This window comes from Cimex lectularius, unplaced genomic scaffold (genome assembly GCF_000648675.2).
Source record: "Cimex lectularius strain Harlan isolate CLEC.00 unplaced genomic scaffold, Clec_2.1 scaffold108, whole genome shotgun sequence".
Taxonomy (NCBI): domain Eukaryota; kingdom Metazoa; phylum Arthropoda; class Insecta; order Hemiptera; family Cimicidae; genus Cimex; species Cimex lectularius.
Window position 1 is genome coordinate 1,231,921 of NW_019392680.1, and position 20,107 is coordinate 1,252,027.

At 35.2% G+C, this 20,107-nt stretch overlaps 2 protein-coding genes and 1 non-coding gene across 3 annotated transcripts; 1 reads left to right on the plus strand and 2 right to left on the minus strand.

Moving 5' to 3' along the window:
- Nucleotides 1-4,399: 4,399 nt before the first annotated feature.
- On the minus strand, nt 4,400-9,185 carry LOC106668058 (sphingolipid delta(4)-desaturase DES1). The gene is made up of 6 exons (XM_014396475.2): nt 8,938-9,185; nt 5,886-6,062; nt 5,633-5,772; nt 4,919-5,132; nt 4,650-4,861; nt 4,400-4,589 (listed from the first exon to the last, which is right to left on the minus strand). Exons 1-6 carry the CDS (start codon nt 9,017-9,019, stop codon nt 4,449-4,451), a joined length of 966 nt encoding a protein of 321 aa, XP_014251961.1. The 5' UTR covers nt 9,020-9,185; the 3' UTR covers nt 4,400-4,448.
- A 591-nt stretch (nt 9,186-9,776) lies between these two features.
- Trnav-aac lies at nt 9,777-9,849 on the minus strand. The gene has a single exon. It is a non-coding gene; the product is annotated as a tRNA-Val (tRNA).
- Nucleotides 9,850-17,850: 8,001 nt separating this feature from the next.
- Nucleotides 17,851-19,089, plus strand: LOC106668069. Its single transcript, XM_014396492.1, has 2 exons — nt 17,851-17,949; nt 18,014-19,089. The coding sequence occupies exons 1-2, from the start codon at nt 17,859-17,861 to the stop codon at nt 18,949-18,951; spliced, it is 1,029 nt and encodes a 342-aa protein (XP_014251978.1). The 5' UTR covers nt 17,851-17,858; the 3' UTR covers nt 18,952-19,089.
- Nucleotides 19,090-20,107: the final 1,018 nt, after the last annotated feature.

Genomic DNA, 20,107 nt, shown 5'->3' on the forward strand with positions numbered 1-20,107 from the left:
ATCAAAGTCTGAATTCAGACAAAAAACTAAGACTTAAAAAAGTTGCATGGAATCTCTACTGTCTTTCAGTTGGATTAAATGCTAGACTGCAAACCAGTATTGTAAGGGTTGATGCCTACCTTTTGGTATGTGGTATTGAAAAAATAAAAATATGATGAAGACGGGGTATATTGTTGTGTAAAATATTCTTAATTTCCTCATATAGGTGTTTGGACTAATTAATTGCAATAAAATACACAATAAGGTTCTTTTTCCTGAGATGTTATTTCTCGTACTATATTTGCTGTTGGCAAGTTGTTTTTGTTACCAAATGTTGTGATTTTCTAAATTGTAATCACTTTGACAAAATATCTCAAAAACAATGTAATAAATTATAACGGCGAACTTTCGAATTGTCCGCCAATTTATTGGAAATTTGATAGCAGTCTGTTAAATGATCATAAAACTTGTTAAAAACAATATATATAATTATATTTTTTTAAGAAACAAGTAGCCTAGTGCTCAATTGGTTATACTAGTCAGTCCATTTTTAAGCAATAGAAAAAAGATGAGTTATAAACATATTTGTGATATGTGTCATGAGACTATTATAAAATTTTTACTTATTTCTATTATATTATATAAACTAAGTCAACTGCCTTTTAATATTTAAAAACAATATGTATGTTATTATTTAAACAATTTAACTTTAGATAGTTAAGGCAAACCAGTGTTATTTTTTAATATTCTCATTATAGTTTCTTTTTCTTTTAGTATTATCCTTTTTCCATCATGGACAATCTCTAGTATGCTTATATTGTTGGTTAAATTAAAGAGAAATAGGTCAGTTGTAAATAACAAAATAGCACAATTTTATTTCAACTTATAAACAAAAATTTTTGTAACAAAAACTGTTTGTTATATTTACAAAATTGCTTCCTCTTTACGTAATGTCTGTATATTGTGATAATTTGTGATATAAGCTCAAGCATATTTAAGTTATTCTCCACTCTTAAATTAAAATTGTTTTGTATTTATCTTATGTACAAAGCCTTTATGATAAAATGTCTCTTCCATATATTCATTTTATTAGAAATTTGCTTTCAACGTGATATATTATCAAAGCCTCATAGATCAGAATTAAAACATTACTGTGAAACAGTATTGTAATCAAATATATATAAATTTTAAACATCAATCCTATGTAGATACTTGCCAAAAGCAATACAAAATATTCTCACATAACTCAAAATGTACTAATAATCAAACTTCAAGTATTTATTGTGAAATATTTAGTGAGTAACAATTTACAAAACAATTAGTTTTTTGTTACAATATTAATAGAAAATGTATGTAAAACATTTGTGATATGAAGAATCTATGATGTTGTAAGTTATGACTAAGAAAACAATTTATACCTTGTCCATATTATTGGAGATCAAATAAATATTAACATGTTTAGTGTTGTATATTATTAACCGTATTCCATTTTATTCTCTAATTTCATGGTCCGCTTGACCAATTAATATCTTAAATTAATTAAGGGTTTTAGTTAAGATAAAAAAGTCAATGGCACGAGCGGGATTCGAACCCACGATCTTTGGCTAGATACGCCGCTGCTCTACCACTTGAGCGATCGTGACCTTGATCCATTCGGACACTAACTTCCCATCTCAACCCCACTGAATGGATCAAGGTCACAATAGCTCAAGTGGTAGACCAGTGGCGTATCTAGCCGAAGATCGTGGGTTCAAATCCCGCTCGTGCCATTGACTTTTTTATCACAACTAAAAACCTTAATTAATTGTAAGTTATTCCATTTGTTGAAAAAATTAGCTTGTTACAAACTGTTAATTAATGTTTCAATAACTTCGGTATACAAAAATGTAATGGATTTCATCAAGTAAGTTGGTCTTCATAAGAATTTAGCTCCTAAATATCAAAATATGCAAGAAAACACAAGTTAGATAGTATATAAATATAATGTAAAATAAATCTGATTTTTTTAAAAAGTATTTGTAAGCGTTTTTAATGGAAACTTACCTACCGAGTTGATTGGCTCAAGAATTAAGCTCGCAACATTTTAGGAGATTAAAAAAAATCCGAAAATATTTTTTGAAATTTTTCTATGGAAACGACTCTGCAGCATATATTGGCGCAAGAATGAAGTTCGTAAAGCTCATAGTTCACGGGATAAAAGAAGAAAAGAGATTTTTTCGACATTTTCCTATGGAAACGACCCTGCAGAATTGATTGGGGCAAGAATTAATCTCGTAAACCTCAAAATTCACGAGATAAATGCCAAACACAGGAAAAATCTGAAATTTTTTCGAAGGTTTTCGGTGTAAAAGACTCTGGTAAGTAGAGAGAATTGTATTCTATTATGTATTGTTAGCCAGTAAGCTGTGGTGTCAGGAACAATTTATTAGCTTCGAACTTGAGTCTCATATCTACCAGGCCAGTTTTTATGGATTCGGACTGTTTGGCACAACAATTACGATAATAGGAGCTTCATATTTGAACAGAGATAATGAAAGTAAAGAGGAAGGATTAGGCTCAGAGTAGAAATTATTTTGAAAGTTTTCTTACATATAGTATAATATTCCACATTGGTAATTAGAAATATTCACATTTAAGTCGTCATATGGATGACTTCGAATTTTACAAGTTTTACATTAGTCAAACAGCAATGGTTAAATTTACTTGAATTTGATATTGAAATTTTTTCACCAAAACCAAGAGCGAATCAGATAATTAACGTTGTATTTATAATTCCGTGAATCTTGTTAGAATTTGAGCTAATCTTGTTATTTTGCAAAATTCACGAAATGTGTCGTCCTGTCGCTGGGTCCTTGGTATCTTATCAGAAATAAGTACGATTTTCGATAATTGTGTTGTCAATTCATAAATTAAAATACGTAATACTATATCAAAATTCAAATTTTTCGGGCTAACACCGAAGCCATGCGTCATTCTGTGATGCTGCTACATGCTTAAAAGCTTCTGAAAAATAGATCTGCATTTATCCCGTTAATTTTATTAGTTAAGTTAACAAACAGATTTGATTTATACATTGTGGAGTCTAGGTATATTTTTTATTCCCGAATCAACGTAATGGGGCAGTTTTGTGATAGCCAAAGATTTCCGGGTTCGTTTGGAAATTTATTTCAGTCTAATGGTGTCGTTGCCTCATCTTATAGACTTTAATTTTCTTTGCTTACTTTTCGCTTTTCTCAGACCTTCGTATGGTCTCCATATTTTTTTTTTTTAATTTTCCCGTTTACTGTCGTCTCCTGATGTCACCATATTGCCTGATATATTTACAATTTTTTAAATATTATTTTTTGATGAAACAACTAACAAACCACGCTCTGCTACTAATTTTATTTTTGTCACATTGGTTAGTATTTTGAGATAAGGTTGGGCCCAACCTCTGTTTCCTTTGGGAACACAAGGTATCAGAGGTGCTAATTAATTACATAAATAAAACCTTAAACAATTAAAATAAATTGATGTTTGCAAAAGTGTATTATAAACCCTAAACTAGAATAACATTTAAGTAAAAAATAAAATTAATTTTCTGTAAAACAAATAAACCTTTTCTTTTAAAAGTATATAAAAACAATTTTATTTTGACATTAAATTTTTAAATTATCCATTCAGATTTTCTTTTATGCCAAAATTTTCATTAAATCTCAGGTAAGGAAAATTGAATGGGTACGCAAGACAGGTCCTCACTTCCCTAGATCCAATCTAAATGGGAATTTTCCTAATTTAAATTGATTATTTTATTTGTTTCACAAATCAAAATAGAGTTTTTTTAAATAGTTCTCACATCAGTTAAAAAAAAAAAAAAAAAAAAAAAAAAAAAAAAAAAAAAAAAAAAAAAAAATCTATGTGTGACCCCACGTTTTGGGCTTGTACAAAAATGCCGCCTGATCCGGTTCCTTCATTGATTTAGGATCAGTATAGTATATTATTATATCTTATTTACTAATTATGTAATTAAAGCAATAACATTGGAAAGATTAAAAGGGTGATAAAAGTAAATAGGAAATTGAAAACAATATTTTTTATTGACTCGTCATAATAATTTAAGTATATACAATACACAATATATAAATAATTATTTCCAAAAGATGATCACAAATTTCATAACTTCAGTTCTTTTATTAATAGAATAATAGTAGAATGTACCATTACGACTAGGGTTAGTGGCTTTGCAATAAAAGTATCTTTTTTAGTTTAGAAAATTTATGAATGTTGATTCAGTAGAGTTCACAGAAGCGTTGAAAAACAAATGCGAGAGCAAAGCAAAATATTTGAATCTTAAAATATACATTTATAAAAAAAGTTCAAATAAAAATATTTGACATAACATTGAATAAACTTGAAACGTTTGGTAATCATAAGAGAATAGTTTAAATGTCTAACAAAATAATTTATTTGTAGAACTACATTAATACTGTTTACGATTTAAGGCCACGATGTTTCCTTTTCATTCTAGCATAGGGCCCTACATCAGGGTCCATAACGAAATCGTACAATACTGATGTCCAAGAATGGTGTTGAGGCAAATTATCATAATACTCAGGGGCTATTTTTTTCACCTAGAAGTATAATTAACATAAAAAAAAACAAATTTTGTATACATTGTGATTGTGATTTACCTCTGGTAACCTTGAACCAGGAACAGCAGGGAAATCGTGATGTTCGTTGTGATAGCCAACATTAAATGTTATCTTATTAAGACATCCATAATAAGAATATGTTTCAAATCCTTTTCTGAACATGTAGTGTTCCGATATAAAATGACCAGCTACGGGATGTAGCCCCATGGCCATCATAGAACCGCCCAGCATGTAAAAAAGGATCTTCCCGCCTGAAACAATTCTCCAAATAGAATGCAATTCGATTCATGCAATTTGTGAATACTAACCACACATGTGCCAGATAAAAAAGTTAAAAGATAACTGGATAATGACGTTGACGATTTCTAACAAAGTCGGTGGTTTCGGGTATGTGACAACTGGGCGAAAAGCATAGAACAGAGGCTGAAAGCAAAGCCAAATGAACTTTCCAAAAGTTGTACAGAAAAGCTTTGCCTCGAGGTATGTTGGAATGTCTGTATCTAATTTTTCATCACCTTGATACTGAAAACAACCAAAATATATATACAATTTTAAATTTATAATATTTTTTTATAGATACTCTATCGGTTAGCCATACATTTATTACTTTAAAAGGTAAAAACATTCAAATTCCATTCACTTATGTTTTATTTTACTAATTTTGTGTAAAAAAAAATCCGAAACATAGAGGGTGTGGAAACACAATGACAGAATAGTCTAAAGAAAAAAAGACAGTCAAATATTTATTAAAGGAAAATTCTCATACTCAAAAAGCTAGTAACTTGAGACTTATTGAAATATGGAACAACTAAGTGGAAACAGGCTGACTAAAATGATCAACAACCAAATTAAATGTTCATAACCCCCAAACCACCAAGAAAAAATACCATGATCCGAACCCTATAGGCCAACACTTTCATTGCTTAACTTTTTTAAGGTGTTCATTTTATGATGAACTGCCATTTAAAATTTTCAAACTAACTTTGCAAAAAATGTAGAAATTTACATCATAAAATCATTACCCTATGGTGTTCAAGGTGATAATATTTAAAAGTCACTGAAAATGGAAGTCCGATCGGAAGATTTGCAAACAAGCCGAGCATTCTATTTGCCATTGGTCTCGCATGTCCAAAAGCAAGATTATGCGCTATTTCGTGGATTGCTGTAAAACGAAACAATGAATTTACATCAAATATTATTTTCTTAGAATAAAACTCGAATTTTTCTTTGTATCAAAAAAAAATTCAACTAGATTAAGCAAAATTTATTACTTACCTAACATTAATGAATGATTGATTACCCCTCCAAAGCAATAAGATGCTATTAATATCACAGGCCATGACTGATCTTTCAATAGGTACATCATTACAAACTGTGTTAAAACCATTAAAGTCACTATCCATTTAAACTTTGGGTCATATCCAAACAGTTTTTTTATCTGTGGATATTTTTCTAAAAAATAAAACAAAATAGCTGTAATATGAATTATATATTTGAGGGAACTTATAGCTAAAACTATTCTATCAGATAGTATATCCTAACATATAAATGACAACAAATCCTCAGTTCAACGTGACTATATTCCAGGAAACAAGCATGTGAAAAAATCATCAAAGGACCATTGCAGAAACTAACAGCATTAAAAATAGGACATCCTAGGACTAGGAAGATATAAGAACTTCTGAGTGAACACTACAGACTCCGGAAGCTTATGGGGGAGCTACCAAAACAAGAGTGGGCAGATATTGTCAGGAAGACGAAGAAACACTAGGACATATCTTCTGTTTGTGCAAAGCCCTATGTAGGCTGAGGTTCTTATATCTGGGCAAGAAAAAGCCAAGACCTGAAGGATAGGCATGAGAGCCCTTAGCAAAACTTTAGGATCTGATAAGATATAAGCCTCTTTCAGACATGTTGGCTTCGATGATTCAACTAAGTTGCCCGGTTGACAGGCCTGTGAAAACTTTTCTTGGCAGATTACACACCAGGCAACTTGTGGAATCAACTTTTCTTCCCAAATGGAAGTCAGAACGATGTTAAAATCTGAGGAAGCAGAACTCCTTGTGATTGCTTTTCTGCAAGAAGAAAAGAAATAAAGAGGACTGCGTACACACTATCCCGGTTTAAAAAAGGGTAACGGAATGGAAGGTGACACCAGGTAAGATCTCCTCAGATCATTGTATCATTGATTTTAAAATCTCAGGAGAAGTTAACAAAATAAGGTTTAGGAATCCAAAACTAATGAATTGGGAAACCTATATTAATACTATTAATAATATTACAGGTTGCATACTACTCCTACTAATGTTACAGAGCTGGAGCAGGTTGCTAATAACATTATACAGGTCATAAATTCTGCGTATGTAGAAGCGTGTCCTGAAAAAATACTATGTCAGAATCGACATCACTCGTGGAATAAAGATCTGGCTAGTTTAAGGAAAAGGGTCAAAGCATTACATAAAAAAGCCCTACAGTGGAACTCTGAACTGTACTGGAGGGATTATTTCTACATGAAGAAAGATTATAAAAAAGAGTTAAGGAAAACTCAGCGTAAAGCCTGGAGGAACTATTGTTTGGAAACAGAAACTATTAAGGAAAGTTCTCGTATTTTTAAACTTCTGGAAAAAGATTATATTAATACTTTAGGTTTATTACAGGATGGTAATGAGGTGTACACCACATTCTGTAAGGAGACCCTGAACCTGATGGCTAGAATTCATTTCCCCAGGTCAGACTCTTCCACTATTCCAGCAAAGGTTGAACTACCAACACCAAACTGGGATAAAGCTAATGAGGTAATTTCTTGGGAGGCCTACAAATGAGTGGCACATTCCTTCAAGAAAAACAGCTGGGGTGGATGGAATATTCCTTGCCCTCCTTCAACAGGATACACCTAGTCTATCTAGAACAGTGACTAACACTCTATGAGCACAGCGAAAGAGAGTATTAATAACTGGGGCATGAAACAATTCCTTAGGGAGTGGAATTTATCCCCTGAATACAGGCAATCGAAAGAGTTTGTTAAGGCGATCAAACCAGCAGAATCGAAATCAAGGAAGGGAATTAGGAGGCTGATAGGTATGCTGACGGGCCAGTGCCCACTGAGAAGACACCTTTTTGTAATGGGTATGCTACCAGATCCCTTTTGCCGTTTTTGCGAAATAAAAGAAAAAAAGGCAAGGCACTACCTCGCAGAATGTGATAAGTATGTTAGGTCTAGATTTGAAATCTGTGAAGGAGAGGACATTACCAACTCCTCGAGATTAAACGGTCCAAAATTTTGGGGTTTGTGAACAGGACCAAGAGATTTATGCAGGACATGTGAGCCGACTAAGTCCTGGACCTTTTAGGAATGTGGTACGAGTCTACCCAGGCATTTAACCCCTCGGGTCTTGGTCGCCCACCCTGCATAATATATATAAAAAGGAGGGTTCATTTTAATTTTTCTTAAATCAAAATCGGAAATTAGTGCTTTCTCACAAATACTGCACACTTCCCTCGACGCTTCACTCCTTGTAATTTTGTTTCTATACTCCTCACAATTCACGTCAAAAATACTGAGTTGTCGTTTGAGTTGAGATGAGAACGCGATTGGTGACTACCAGCCTGCGCCAACAAGCTGACTGCGCCGACATTGACTGCGTTTGATTGGGGGGGGGGGGTTCATTCCTAATCATTTGCTACCATGACAGCCGTCCGTTGAACTAGTCGAATCAACTGCCTAGTCTGAAAGAGGCATCAAGCCGTTGAGCTCTAGATAATAAAGGACATTGCACAATAGACCAATATTAGTCATAAAGAAAACTCTTTTTAACCTTTACCCCCCTGGAAGACAGGAATTTTTTCTTTAACAAAACCAAACCTGTTTTGAAAGATTCTACTGTATTCAGAAGTATTTTACAATATGACCACTAAGTTCTGGGCTAGTCATGACCTTTTCTGATCATTTTGATACTATAAGATCCGCTGTAATTCTAGCCTAACACGTCCATAATCCTTTATAGTACACTAGTTTTATAACTTTCTCTACAGGATTTTTATGACCTTAACACAGCTGATTTTTGGTAGAAGCAATTTACAACATAACTCTATATTAGAAAGAGGTAAAATTAGAAATAAACGGACTGGATGAATGAAACATTTATGACTAAGGAAAATGTGACCTTTGCTTTCAACTTTGAAGTGCGATGTTTTCTGTTGAAATTCATTGCACAATATGTCTAGCGTGTAGAATTATGTAATTCCAGGTCATTATATACAAGTTCATTATATACAACATACAAGTTATGTATAAGTTAATCCGTTAAGGTGATAAAAACAACCATACCGAGAATTTCTTTCCTTCTGGAGGCGTGGGGCTCTTCGGTGTAGACCCACTCGAAATCGGTACGTGAAACGTGTGCCCCCATCGTGGAAATTGGACAGAGCTGATCCTTTCGCCGGTTTTTTTCACGTACAAAGTAAAATTACTGGAGAAAAGACCATTAATTTCTAAGTCAACTGAAAAAAGGTAAAAACTGTAAACTAAACAGGTAACAAGCCGCTTGGTTATTGGTGACACTTGAAGGCGGGTCGTGTGTTCTCCCACCCAACCATGGAGACATTATTGCGTCATGGAATTAAAAAACTGACGTATTTTGAAAAATTGGATAATCACTTTATTCATTTTTTTTCCAAGTCTGTGAAATTAAAAATGAAATATACAAACATTTAATTTTGCATTATTTAAGAAGTAAGAATAATGAGTAAGAAGTAATTTGTTCATAATCAAGCAAAAATCGGATGGGGCAGTGCCGAGATGCACGGCTGTTGCTTTAACGTGACACGTTTGTCAGCAAGGCAACTTTAACCTAATTACTACAAAATTAAAGCAGGTTTTGAAAATTTGATTTATTTTTGCAGGTGCTGGCCATATAAACAAAGGTAAATCCTTCAATATAATTTATGGATATATTGTATTATTTAAATCATAAATATATGGGACGACAAATATCAAAAGGTCATCGCCGACCTCTGCCCTCTGCCCTTTACACGAAAATTGTATGTTTTTTCCGTGCATGTTTGTCTCTGACCTCTCATATTTATGGATTATAAATACTTTTAAACGTTATATTTTATTACAATTAATTAAGGTTTTTAGTAGTAGTTTTGAGATAAAAAAGTCAATGGCACGAGCGGGATTCGAACCCACGATCTTCGGCTTGTTACGCCGCTGCTCTACCACTTGAGCTATCATGACCTTGATCCACTCGGGCACCAACTTCCCATCTCAACCGCACCTTTTGAATTTTCCCTCCTTTTTGCCATTTTTCAATGTCGTGTAATCGGGTTGAATTCTCGACGAATGAAATGGCCACGGAGAGCTTTATTGAAGTATACTTCATTTTTAATCATTAAATTCACTAATTTCGTGATCCGCTTGACCAATTAATATATTAATTAAGGTTTTTAGTTGAGATAAAAAAGTCAGTGGCACGAGCGGGATTCGAACCCACGATCTTCGGCTTGATACGCCGCTGCTCCTCCACTTCAGCTATCGTGACCTGGATCCACGCGGACACCAACTTCCCTTGAGATGGGAACTCAACTAAAAACCTTAATTAATTGTAATATATTAATTGGTCAAGCGGACCACGAAATTAGTGAAGGTATATTTTATACGAAACATGTCAGTTTATGTGTGGTGTTAAGTGACTGTTAGTTAATGATTATTTGGAGATCGTGAGATGCGGTCTGATGTGACGTAGGTTTGGAAAAATATTTTCTTTATCGTGCCAACGTTTCGATCTTTATTGAGGTCATCTTCAGGGCCTGGGATTTATAAATGTTTCGATCTTTATTGAGATCATATTCAGGGCCTGGGAATTATAAACGTTTCGATCTTTGTTGAGATCATCTTCAGGGCCTGGGATTTATAAACGTTTCGATCTTTATTGAGATCATCTTCAGGGTTTAGGATTTATAAACGTTTCGATCTTTATTGAGATCATCTTCAGGGCCTGGGATTTATAAACGTTGTTTAAATTATAAAAATACATGTAAGATGTAAAAAATGAATTTATAAAATGATAGAAATTATAGATTCAATTGAAGTATTTGTACTCACTTAAAGTGTTTGTTTTCTGTGTGTCATTGCTGTGTGTCGTGTTGAGAGTGCCAGTGAGATATTAATATCTTTGATTGAATCTAAAAGTTTTATCGTTGTATAAATTCATTTTTTCACATCTTACAGGTATTTGTGTAATTTAAACAATGTTTATAAATCCCAGGCCCTGAAGATGTTCTCAGTAAGGATCGAAACGTTGACACGATAAAGAAAATGTTTTTCAGTTTATATTGGATTTTATTACAGCGAGGACCTTTCAAATTAAATATGTCCAAAATAGACTTTTGTCAAATTCACACTACCCATTTAAAAAAAAAATAAATAAAAAAATAAAATAAAAATACTCGTTTTTGTACGAAAACATGGCAACTTTGGAAATGGATATTTTCTCAGCCTTTTAAGACACAGGCGGGAGCTGGATCTCGTTTTTTAGTAAATATCACGATGAATAAAATGGTTTTTAAATGTTTTCCTAACTTCAGTCATTCAACAGTAAATCCCAAATTTCGGGAACAAGTCAATTTTTACACTTTTTACGAAAACTTCAATTGAGCTGTGAAACAGGAAATCGTCCTTGGAGCGGCGCCCTATAACCAGCGATAAGAAATTTTAATCAGCTTTTAACTGGACACCTTCCACTTATCCTGATTTCTCAACCGTTTTCGAGTTATTCGTAATTTTTGGACTAAAACCGTGGTGTTTTTTACGTGCTCATGGAAAAATCCAATTACTCTCTCTCACGATTTTCCAGAATGCATAAATTTTGAACCATCGTTTTCGCAAATTTTATGCTCTACAACAGTTGCTAGGAGGACTTTTCATACATCTTCAAGGGTGAGAGTGATCGATAGTTCTAGCTATGTGGGGCCTTGTATTGTTATGTATAAAAATAAAACCGTCACCAATTAGTGGCATATACGGCACAACTTCTTCTGATAACTTCAATGTATCTGGCAGCTGTGAGGGACCCTCTATGAAGAACAATTTTGGGCGATCTTCCATACAAATGCCTGCCAAAACCATAAACCCAAAACCACCACCTCCATAGCTTCTCCGGAGTGAAAATGTTGCGGGGATATCTCACGCTACTGTTGTTCTCCTAATCCTCTCTCGCCGTCAGATGACTCAAACAAAACCTTGACTCATCCGAAAACACTATTTAAGTCCAATTTGGTTATATCAATTGATGTGGTTTCTTTCGCAACTTAACCGAGCTTTTCTGTGCTTTTTCAGAAGTTCTGGACCAGTGGCAGGCCTTCTCGCACTTAATGCAGCTTCTGAAAGTCTTCGTACAGTGAATAAACTGACATTTTTATCGTGTTGAAGTCGATGCTTGATCTCAACAACGGCAAAATATCAATTACGGAGTATATTCTAAAAAATTAAATTAATTAATTAATTTTTTAACGAGGGTCCGCAACTGCAGAGGTCATATAAACACTCAGGCTGCCGGTGTTTTTGAAAAAAAACAACACTTGTAAGTATGTCGGGTTCGAATGCAGGGCCGCTGGATTCGATCCCGGGACCTTCACCTTACAGTGATGAGCGCGGTGTCAACGCCTAACCGTTGAGGCCATCTACGCCCCAGAAAAAATTAAAGGATCATCTTTCTGAAATGTGACACGATGGCGACCTGATCCATGCCTTCTTCGGTAACCTCCAGTAATTTGGTAGCAATGGACAGTTGTTCTGGGAATATGAAGCACCCTGGCCACACACGCTTCCGACAATGCTATGTTTCTAGCCGAATTTGTATTACAAAACCATCACTCAAACAAATTTTAAACTTAAAAATGACACAAGTTAAAAAATTCAAACCACCGGAACATAGAAAGAAGATTAAGCTGAAAGTGAAATAAAACAGAAGTGTGTTGGAGAGAACAAAAAACCCCCACGTTTTGTATCCATCACCACACTATCATAATTCACATTTTTGGAACTTGCGATCATTGAGATCGATGTTTTTATCGAAGCCGCTGCTCACAAATCGCTAGTTGCAAGTGTCAACTAGGTAAATTTGGATAAAAATCTGATGACATATTGATGATTTTATTGAAATTACTCAAGGGTGTTTTTAAAGTTACCAGACGATAAAACTAAAAAAAAAACGAGTTTTACGGTTTTGCGTCTTCGTCGATAATTTTAATTTTCCCGGTTTTATTTCTTATGCCCGTTCAGTAAAACAGAAAAAAGTTATAAAGTACAGATGTTCATTATGACATTCTTTAGATTAACCCACTAAATTTTCCTTGCATACGCATATATATTTTTTTAAATTTCCCCCGCCTGCAGATTTATGATTAACTCGAGAATGTATTTTACTCCGTCCGAATCGCTTCTCCGAAGTCCTACGATCCTGATATTCAGGTTCATGGTTTGTGTAAGTTGCGCATTCAACTTGAGTTGTTTCCCTGTGCTCAAGCCTGCATGCGCAGCACCTCGCATCATCTAATAATCCCCGCACCTACGTGAGTCGATACCTTGTACGACACTTCTTTTAGAATTAGTTTAGTGATATGTTTATTATTAAATTGCATTATACACAAGGAAACAATGCGAACCAACAAGCACAATACACTATTGTACACGGGCGATTAGTCATTTAGCAGAAACTTTGAACTGACACTATAATTAACATAAAATTTTTCGAAATATTGTTAAGAGAAACTATAGAATAGTTTTTTGCTTATCTATTAGATTACTTTATAGGAGTGAATCATTTAAAAGCACGGGAAAAATCGAGTACAGAGACATACGTGCACGGAAACATCTGGCTGCATTGCTCCGATGTCTCATTTTCTTATTTTCTAAGGTTAGGTACTATTCATGAGAAAATAACAAAAAAGAACCCTAAGCCCTGATCTTTAGCATTGAAAAAGATGTACATTCAATTTTTAAGGAGACAGAAGTTAAAATTGGGTAATAAGTGCTACTAGTTAGGAAACTAAGTACTTCCACAGCAAAACAACAGAAAACTGGGGTGAGCTATAAGCTCATATGATCTTCCAAGTGCATTTTCCTTCTTCGTTTTCCTCTACTCTTACATGTCCTGGGAGCTGTAAAAGGTGACTCAAATTGTGTACCTAAATTATTTAATTTTGCGATTTCGAGCTGATAATATTTTTTTCTGAAGCCCATGCACATGGGCTCTGAATGTTTTGAGACCAAATAATTTTGTGTGTTGATTTCTGAGTGAGAGATCTATTGACAAACTAACAATTTCCTCCCTGAGGTTTTATTGCGCCACCTGCTTATTTGTAATTTTTTTATTGTGTGACTTGAAAAATTTGATATTTAGCGGATTCTAGAGAAATTTAGAATTTCGGAGAGTGAGGGATTATCGTCAATTGAGTTGAGTCGCCCTTGCTCGCACATTTAATGGTCCTCCGGGCCGGATTGTAGTTCATTGCATCTCATTTATTTTTCAATTTTAAATTTCCATAACTTCACCAATCATGCCGATCTCTATGAAGGAGCTGGAGATCCGATTTGAAGAGTGTGCGAACGAAGTTGAAGGGCTGTGTGATGACATTAAAGAAACAAGAGACTTGGGTTTCAAAATCAAGACAGTCCCTGAAGCTTTAGACGAAAGTTCGATTTTTACAGCCCGTATTTCCCGCCTTGATAGTACATTTGAAAAATGTATGGAAAAGATATCTGAAGCCATACGTTATGGGAAATTGTTGAACAGAGACACTTGTAATTTGGAGAATATGAGTAGTTCCACAAGAAAAGTATATTATGAAGCTTTGGCCTTTTCAACCCCACATACGACTTCCCAAATAACCGCACATGATGCAAAGATTGCACAAACTACCAATCATTGCTGTGCATCGACTAGCTCTCATTCCAATTATCCCCCAATAAATTTACCAATTTTCAATGGTGAATTAGCACAGTGGCCCACTTTTAAGGACACTTTTCTGGGAGTTGTACACAATAAAAAGGGACTGGACACTATGTAAAAGTATCATTACCTCAGAACTTCACTCAAGGGCTCAGCACTTCAAAGCATCGCATTTGTCCCTTTTACAGAAGACGAATATAACCGAGCATGGGATACACTACTATCGAAATACGACAATAAACGTCTACAGGCCATGAATCACCTTCACGGGTTTTTAATTACAAACCTATAAATAAAGTCACTCTCTCGTCATTAGAGCAACTTTCTGAAGTTGTGTTTGAAAGTGTAGCAGCCTTCCGAAATTTAAAACTAGAAGAAGAATCAAGTTTCATGTGGTCTGTGGAGTGATGAAGCTGAATTTTGTTCGTAACGATCATTTTGACCTGTCTGTTCTCGCTGGGTTGGTCTGTCAGACGTGTCACCTGAAAATGATGATGACCAGTCTGCTCTAAGCAGGTTGGATCCCTGCTTATGCAGCCAGTTCATTGGAAGGAGGAAATATTTTTAAAGCGTTGGTGTCATCTAGTGAAAACTTTAGTTAAAAACACATTGCTCCACGCAATGGTGGGGACGGTCTGCCCTTGAATCGGAGATGGCGTGTTCTTTGCAGCATGTTCATCGAAAAACCCCTGTGAACGAAGTGTTCAGTGATCTGTTGTGGTCAACACTTGGAACAAGGGTTTTGTGATGATCCTGAGTCCGGTGTAATTTTGGCAATTGAACATGTGGGAAGATTGATGTAGTATTGAGCATTAGGCGTCGGGAAAATGTCACCCACGTCGGCTGCGGAACCTGAGAAAACCCTGTTGCCCGTGGTTTGCACCAACAATGATGAAATCTCGCGAACAATTCTGACTTAAGCTGATTGAGCCCCCTCCTTTTTGAAAGTCAGAAGCATTGTTGAAGCAATGGTGACTATTGGTAGAAATTTGATCACTACACAACAGAACCAGCTTTAGTGTCATTCTTAATATTTCTCACGAACATCCTATCATAAACTTCTTACTTGAGCCTTCAATCATGTCTGGCAGACGTTTTGTCATTATCTTATTTAACTATCGTGTATTCATTTGGCTCGCCACTCATTGTACCTTTGCAGCTCCTTCTGTCGACGATGATCAGGACCTTTTATCCTAGCTTTAATAATCAAAAGACTTGAGGCTTAGCTAAGGAAACTCAAGAAAGTCCACCGCAGGCCTTTTGTGAACAGAATATGCCAAGTAGTTCACAAAATCATTACAATCCTATCAATACGAGTGTTTTATGGAAAGCTCGCTGCACACTCAATATGCCTACGTATCTCAATACAAACTCTAATTTCTTGACCTTTTAGCTATGCTAATCCATAATTCAATTTTTTAATTTGACTGCATTTTAACAAACAACGGACTTAAGGTGACACATGCTTTGCTGAGAAATCATAAAAAATTCCTCCAGCAGTTCTATTGCCTAATATGTAAATCATACATGATATTAGTAATCCTCGCTGCACGGTAAATATTCTCATTCATAGCAATACGATCTGTTGGTTGAACAAAGCTCAACAAAAAGTAGCTACCCAAACATTGGGCAGTATACAAAGACTAGCAAACCTATGTATCACAGGGGCAATGAGAACAACCCCTACAAACGCATTAGAAACTTTGCTAAACCTACATCCACTGTAAATATTATAAAAATATATAAAAGCTCACTTAGGCTCCAGAAACAAGTAAATTGGAAAGGAACTAAACAATTCGGGCATACAACCATAATCAACAAAATCAGACACCCATTATTAGAAATGGGGACGGATTACATGATCCCGGAAACAATCTTCACAACTTCCTATAAAATCTCAATGGACTATAAAGAAGAGGAAGAACACAAAAGAGCATCAGATACAATGATATCGTATACAGATGGCTCCAAAACAAACGAAGGAACTGGATCAGGCGTTTTCTGTACAAGCCCAAAACATGAGCAATCAAACTCATTAGGGAAGTACACTTCGGTCTTTCAAGCAGAAATACATGCCATCAATGCTTGTGCACTGGAAAATCTTAAAAGCGGTTACACTGACAAAAATTCCTCATACGATCAGATAGCCAAGAAGCCATTAAAGCATCAGCACGTAAAAGAATCACATCAAAATTAGTCAGTGAATGCATCCAAAATCTCCAAAACCTGGGGAAACACAACAACCTGATGATATCTTGGGTGCCAGGGCACAGGGGAATTTTGAGTAACGAGAAAGCAGACAGACTGGCCAGAGGAGGATCTGCAAGACCATACATATGCCCTGAACCTATTCTTGGGATAACAAGAAGAAATATAGAATCCTCCATCGCAGAATGGAACCAAGCAAAACAAAAGGAGAAGTGAATAAACTCTAGCGGTGCTAGACATAGTAAACTTGAAACAACCCCCACCGAGACTGGTAAAAGCACTGCTGCAATTGGAGAGGGCCAAACTCAGAGTAGTGGTTGGACTACTAACCAATCACTGGCATCTGAGAAAACAACTACACAACATGGGTATATACAACGATGATCCCATTTGCAGATTATGTAATGAGGTGGAAGAAACAGCCACTCATATCATCTTCGAATGCGAAACAACAGATCAATAGAGGTTTAACCTAACGTACGGAAAAAACTTAGGAAATCAAATTGCAGTAGCGGCAGTCAATGACCGGATACTTCTAAGAAGAAGGATTGAGTCTATTGCACTGAACTAAGGAACTAGGAAGATACAATAAGCTAGAAGGCTGCAGTGCCTGGGGAGTGCAAACCCCACTTCCTAGCATCCTTTTCTACCATACCAATACGATCTGTTATTATCCTGCGTATCCAAATCCGTTACCATCCCTCAATATTTTAATTTGACTGAAAATTTATTACACATAGTAGTGCCGTGTGGCACAAGCCTCGCTGAGAAAAGTGTAAAGGAAAAAATTGAGCCCTCGACGATGAGTCTTCTGACTGTCAATCAGGTTGTGCCCCAGTTTATGCTGCAAGGGGTGCTGCAAGTTCATTGCCTGTTTCTTGGAAATCGGAAGCATTATTGACACAAGTGAAAACTTTAGTTAACCACAGGCAATCACCACTCCAGCAACGCGGACGAACCAACCAAGTTCCTTTCTCAAGATGGGCCAGCCTCCTTTAGGATATATCATTTTGATTATCACTACTTAGACTACAGATTAATATTTTAAAATAAACATGTGTTATTCGTTAGATTTTTTATTTTAGTAATGCGTTGTTTTTCATTGTCGTACATTGTTGTGCCGGATGGGAAGATTTGGCTTGTGATTTTGTTGTTCCTAGAAAGTATTTGTGGTTTAGGTGAACTCTATAATATTTCCTTTTGTTCTATTTTAAAATAGATCTAAATATTTTCTTTTTAAAGGGCATGGAAGGGATTTAAAATGGGTTGAAAATAAGAACTACCTTCCTAGGTCATTGGACTCTGATAGCTACTACGAACAGGAGAATAATAAGGAATTGGAACGCATCTTTATACCACGTATCCATTCCAGAAGAATAGTTGCCCAACACTCAGGAGCACGTCCCGATCAAGCGTCAAACTCTCGAATTTTAAAAAGATCCAATGGTTTTGACATTGCCAAGTTATTGTACATGGTTCAAAAGCAAAGGCTGATGGATTTATCAAATGAAAAACCACGTCAAGAAGTGAATTTGTGCAATGATGAGAACAGTAAATTCAAACAAAGTGGGTGTAACGTTCCACAGGTTGTAACCCCAAGAAAAGTTCGCCCGCATTCAAGTACAACTCCGTGTGTTGAGCAAATTCAAACCGAGGAAGAATATAAGTCGTTTAAACCGCCGAAACTTCTCCTGGCTGATTTGGAACCTACTGGAAATATCCCTACAGATCACAGAAACCAAACGTTGTCAAAGGGCGACCTGGAAGGCAATCAACCAACTGAAAACGCCGAGGCCTCGGAATGTTCAAAACCGGAAACTACCTCCATCAAACCTTCAAAGTATAAATTGTTGGCTGATTATACAAATAAAAAAAACAGCTATAACTCGCACGAGGAACAAAGAGTTCGACAAAAAGCTAACATGAGAGTCAAGTCGCGTGAGAGAAAAATAATGAGAAATGAATGGTCAAAAGAAAAATATATTCGTAACCCATACATTAAACAGGAGAAATTGACGCCCATGTTATATGTTGACAGGTACACCGAAAAGAAACGACCGTTTCCTTACAGAAAAATTAAACAGGGAACGATTCCAAGATCCAGAATTAACAACGATTTTGAATACTATGATGCAGTTGTCCCTTTTCCCCACCTAGAAAAGTACGACTATGACTTTTAACCTTTCGTTTGAGTCTTTACAAGACGCAATATCATTATTTTAATAACAGTGCTGTAAATAAATTTGAAAATAAAAGATGAAACTGATGGGGACAGCAAACAAATCTAATAATTTTCCTTACATGTTGTTCGAAACCAATAAAACTAAAAAAAAAATATATGTATAAATATAAAATATATATAAAACAAAAGAGATATTGATTAATTATTTTAAGGGAATATCCTACTGAAGCCATAATTTGTAGTTAACTAGACTTTAAAGAAAACTGAAAATATAACGATAGGAAAAGAAAAAAGTAAAACAAACTACTAGGAAATTCTTACTTTTTCGGCCTTGCGGGATGATAAATACATAGCTTGATCATTTCAAAAAGCATTGGTCTGATAGACATACATTGCACAATCTTCATTGTTTTCTAAATTCGCTAGTTTTCATGGTCCGCTTGACCAATTAATATCTTTCAATTAATTAAGGTTTTTAGTTGAGATAAAAAAGTCAGTGTCACTAGCGGGATTCGAACCCACGATCTTCGGCTAAATACGCCGTACTCTACCACTTGAGCTATCGTGACCTCGATCCACTCGGAGACTAACTTCACATCTCAACCCCACATTTTGAATTTTCCCTTTTTGCCATTTTTTAAATGTCGTGTAATCGGGTTGGATTCTCGATGACAAAGGAAATGGCTTGTTTTTGTTTCTTATTGTTATTGTTTTTTAAATTTTTATTTTGTTTTGTGTGGTGATTAGTGACCGTTCATCGATATTTATTTAGAAATCGTGAGATGCAGTCTGGTGAGATGTAGGTTTCAGAAAAACTTTTTCTTTATCGTGCCAACGTTTCGATCTTTATTGAGATCATCTTCAGGGCCTGGGATTTTCAAACATTGTTTAAATTTAACAAATACATGGGCAGATGATCTCAATAAAGATCGAAACGTTTATAAATCCCAGGCTCTGCAAATGACCTCAATAAAGATTGAAACGTTGGTACGATAATGAAAATGTTTTTCCAAACCTACGTCACACCAGACCGCATCTCACGATCTCCAAATAATCATTAACTAACGGTCACTTAATACCACACATAAACTGAAATGTTTTGTATAAAAGATAACGTTTAAAAGTATTTATCTCCATTATATCCATAAATATGA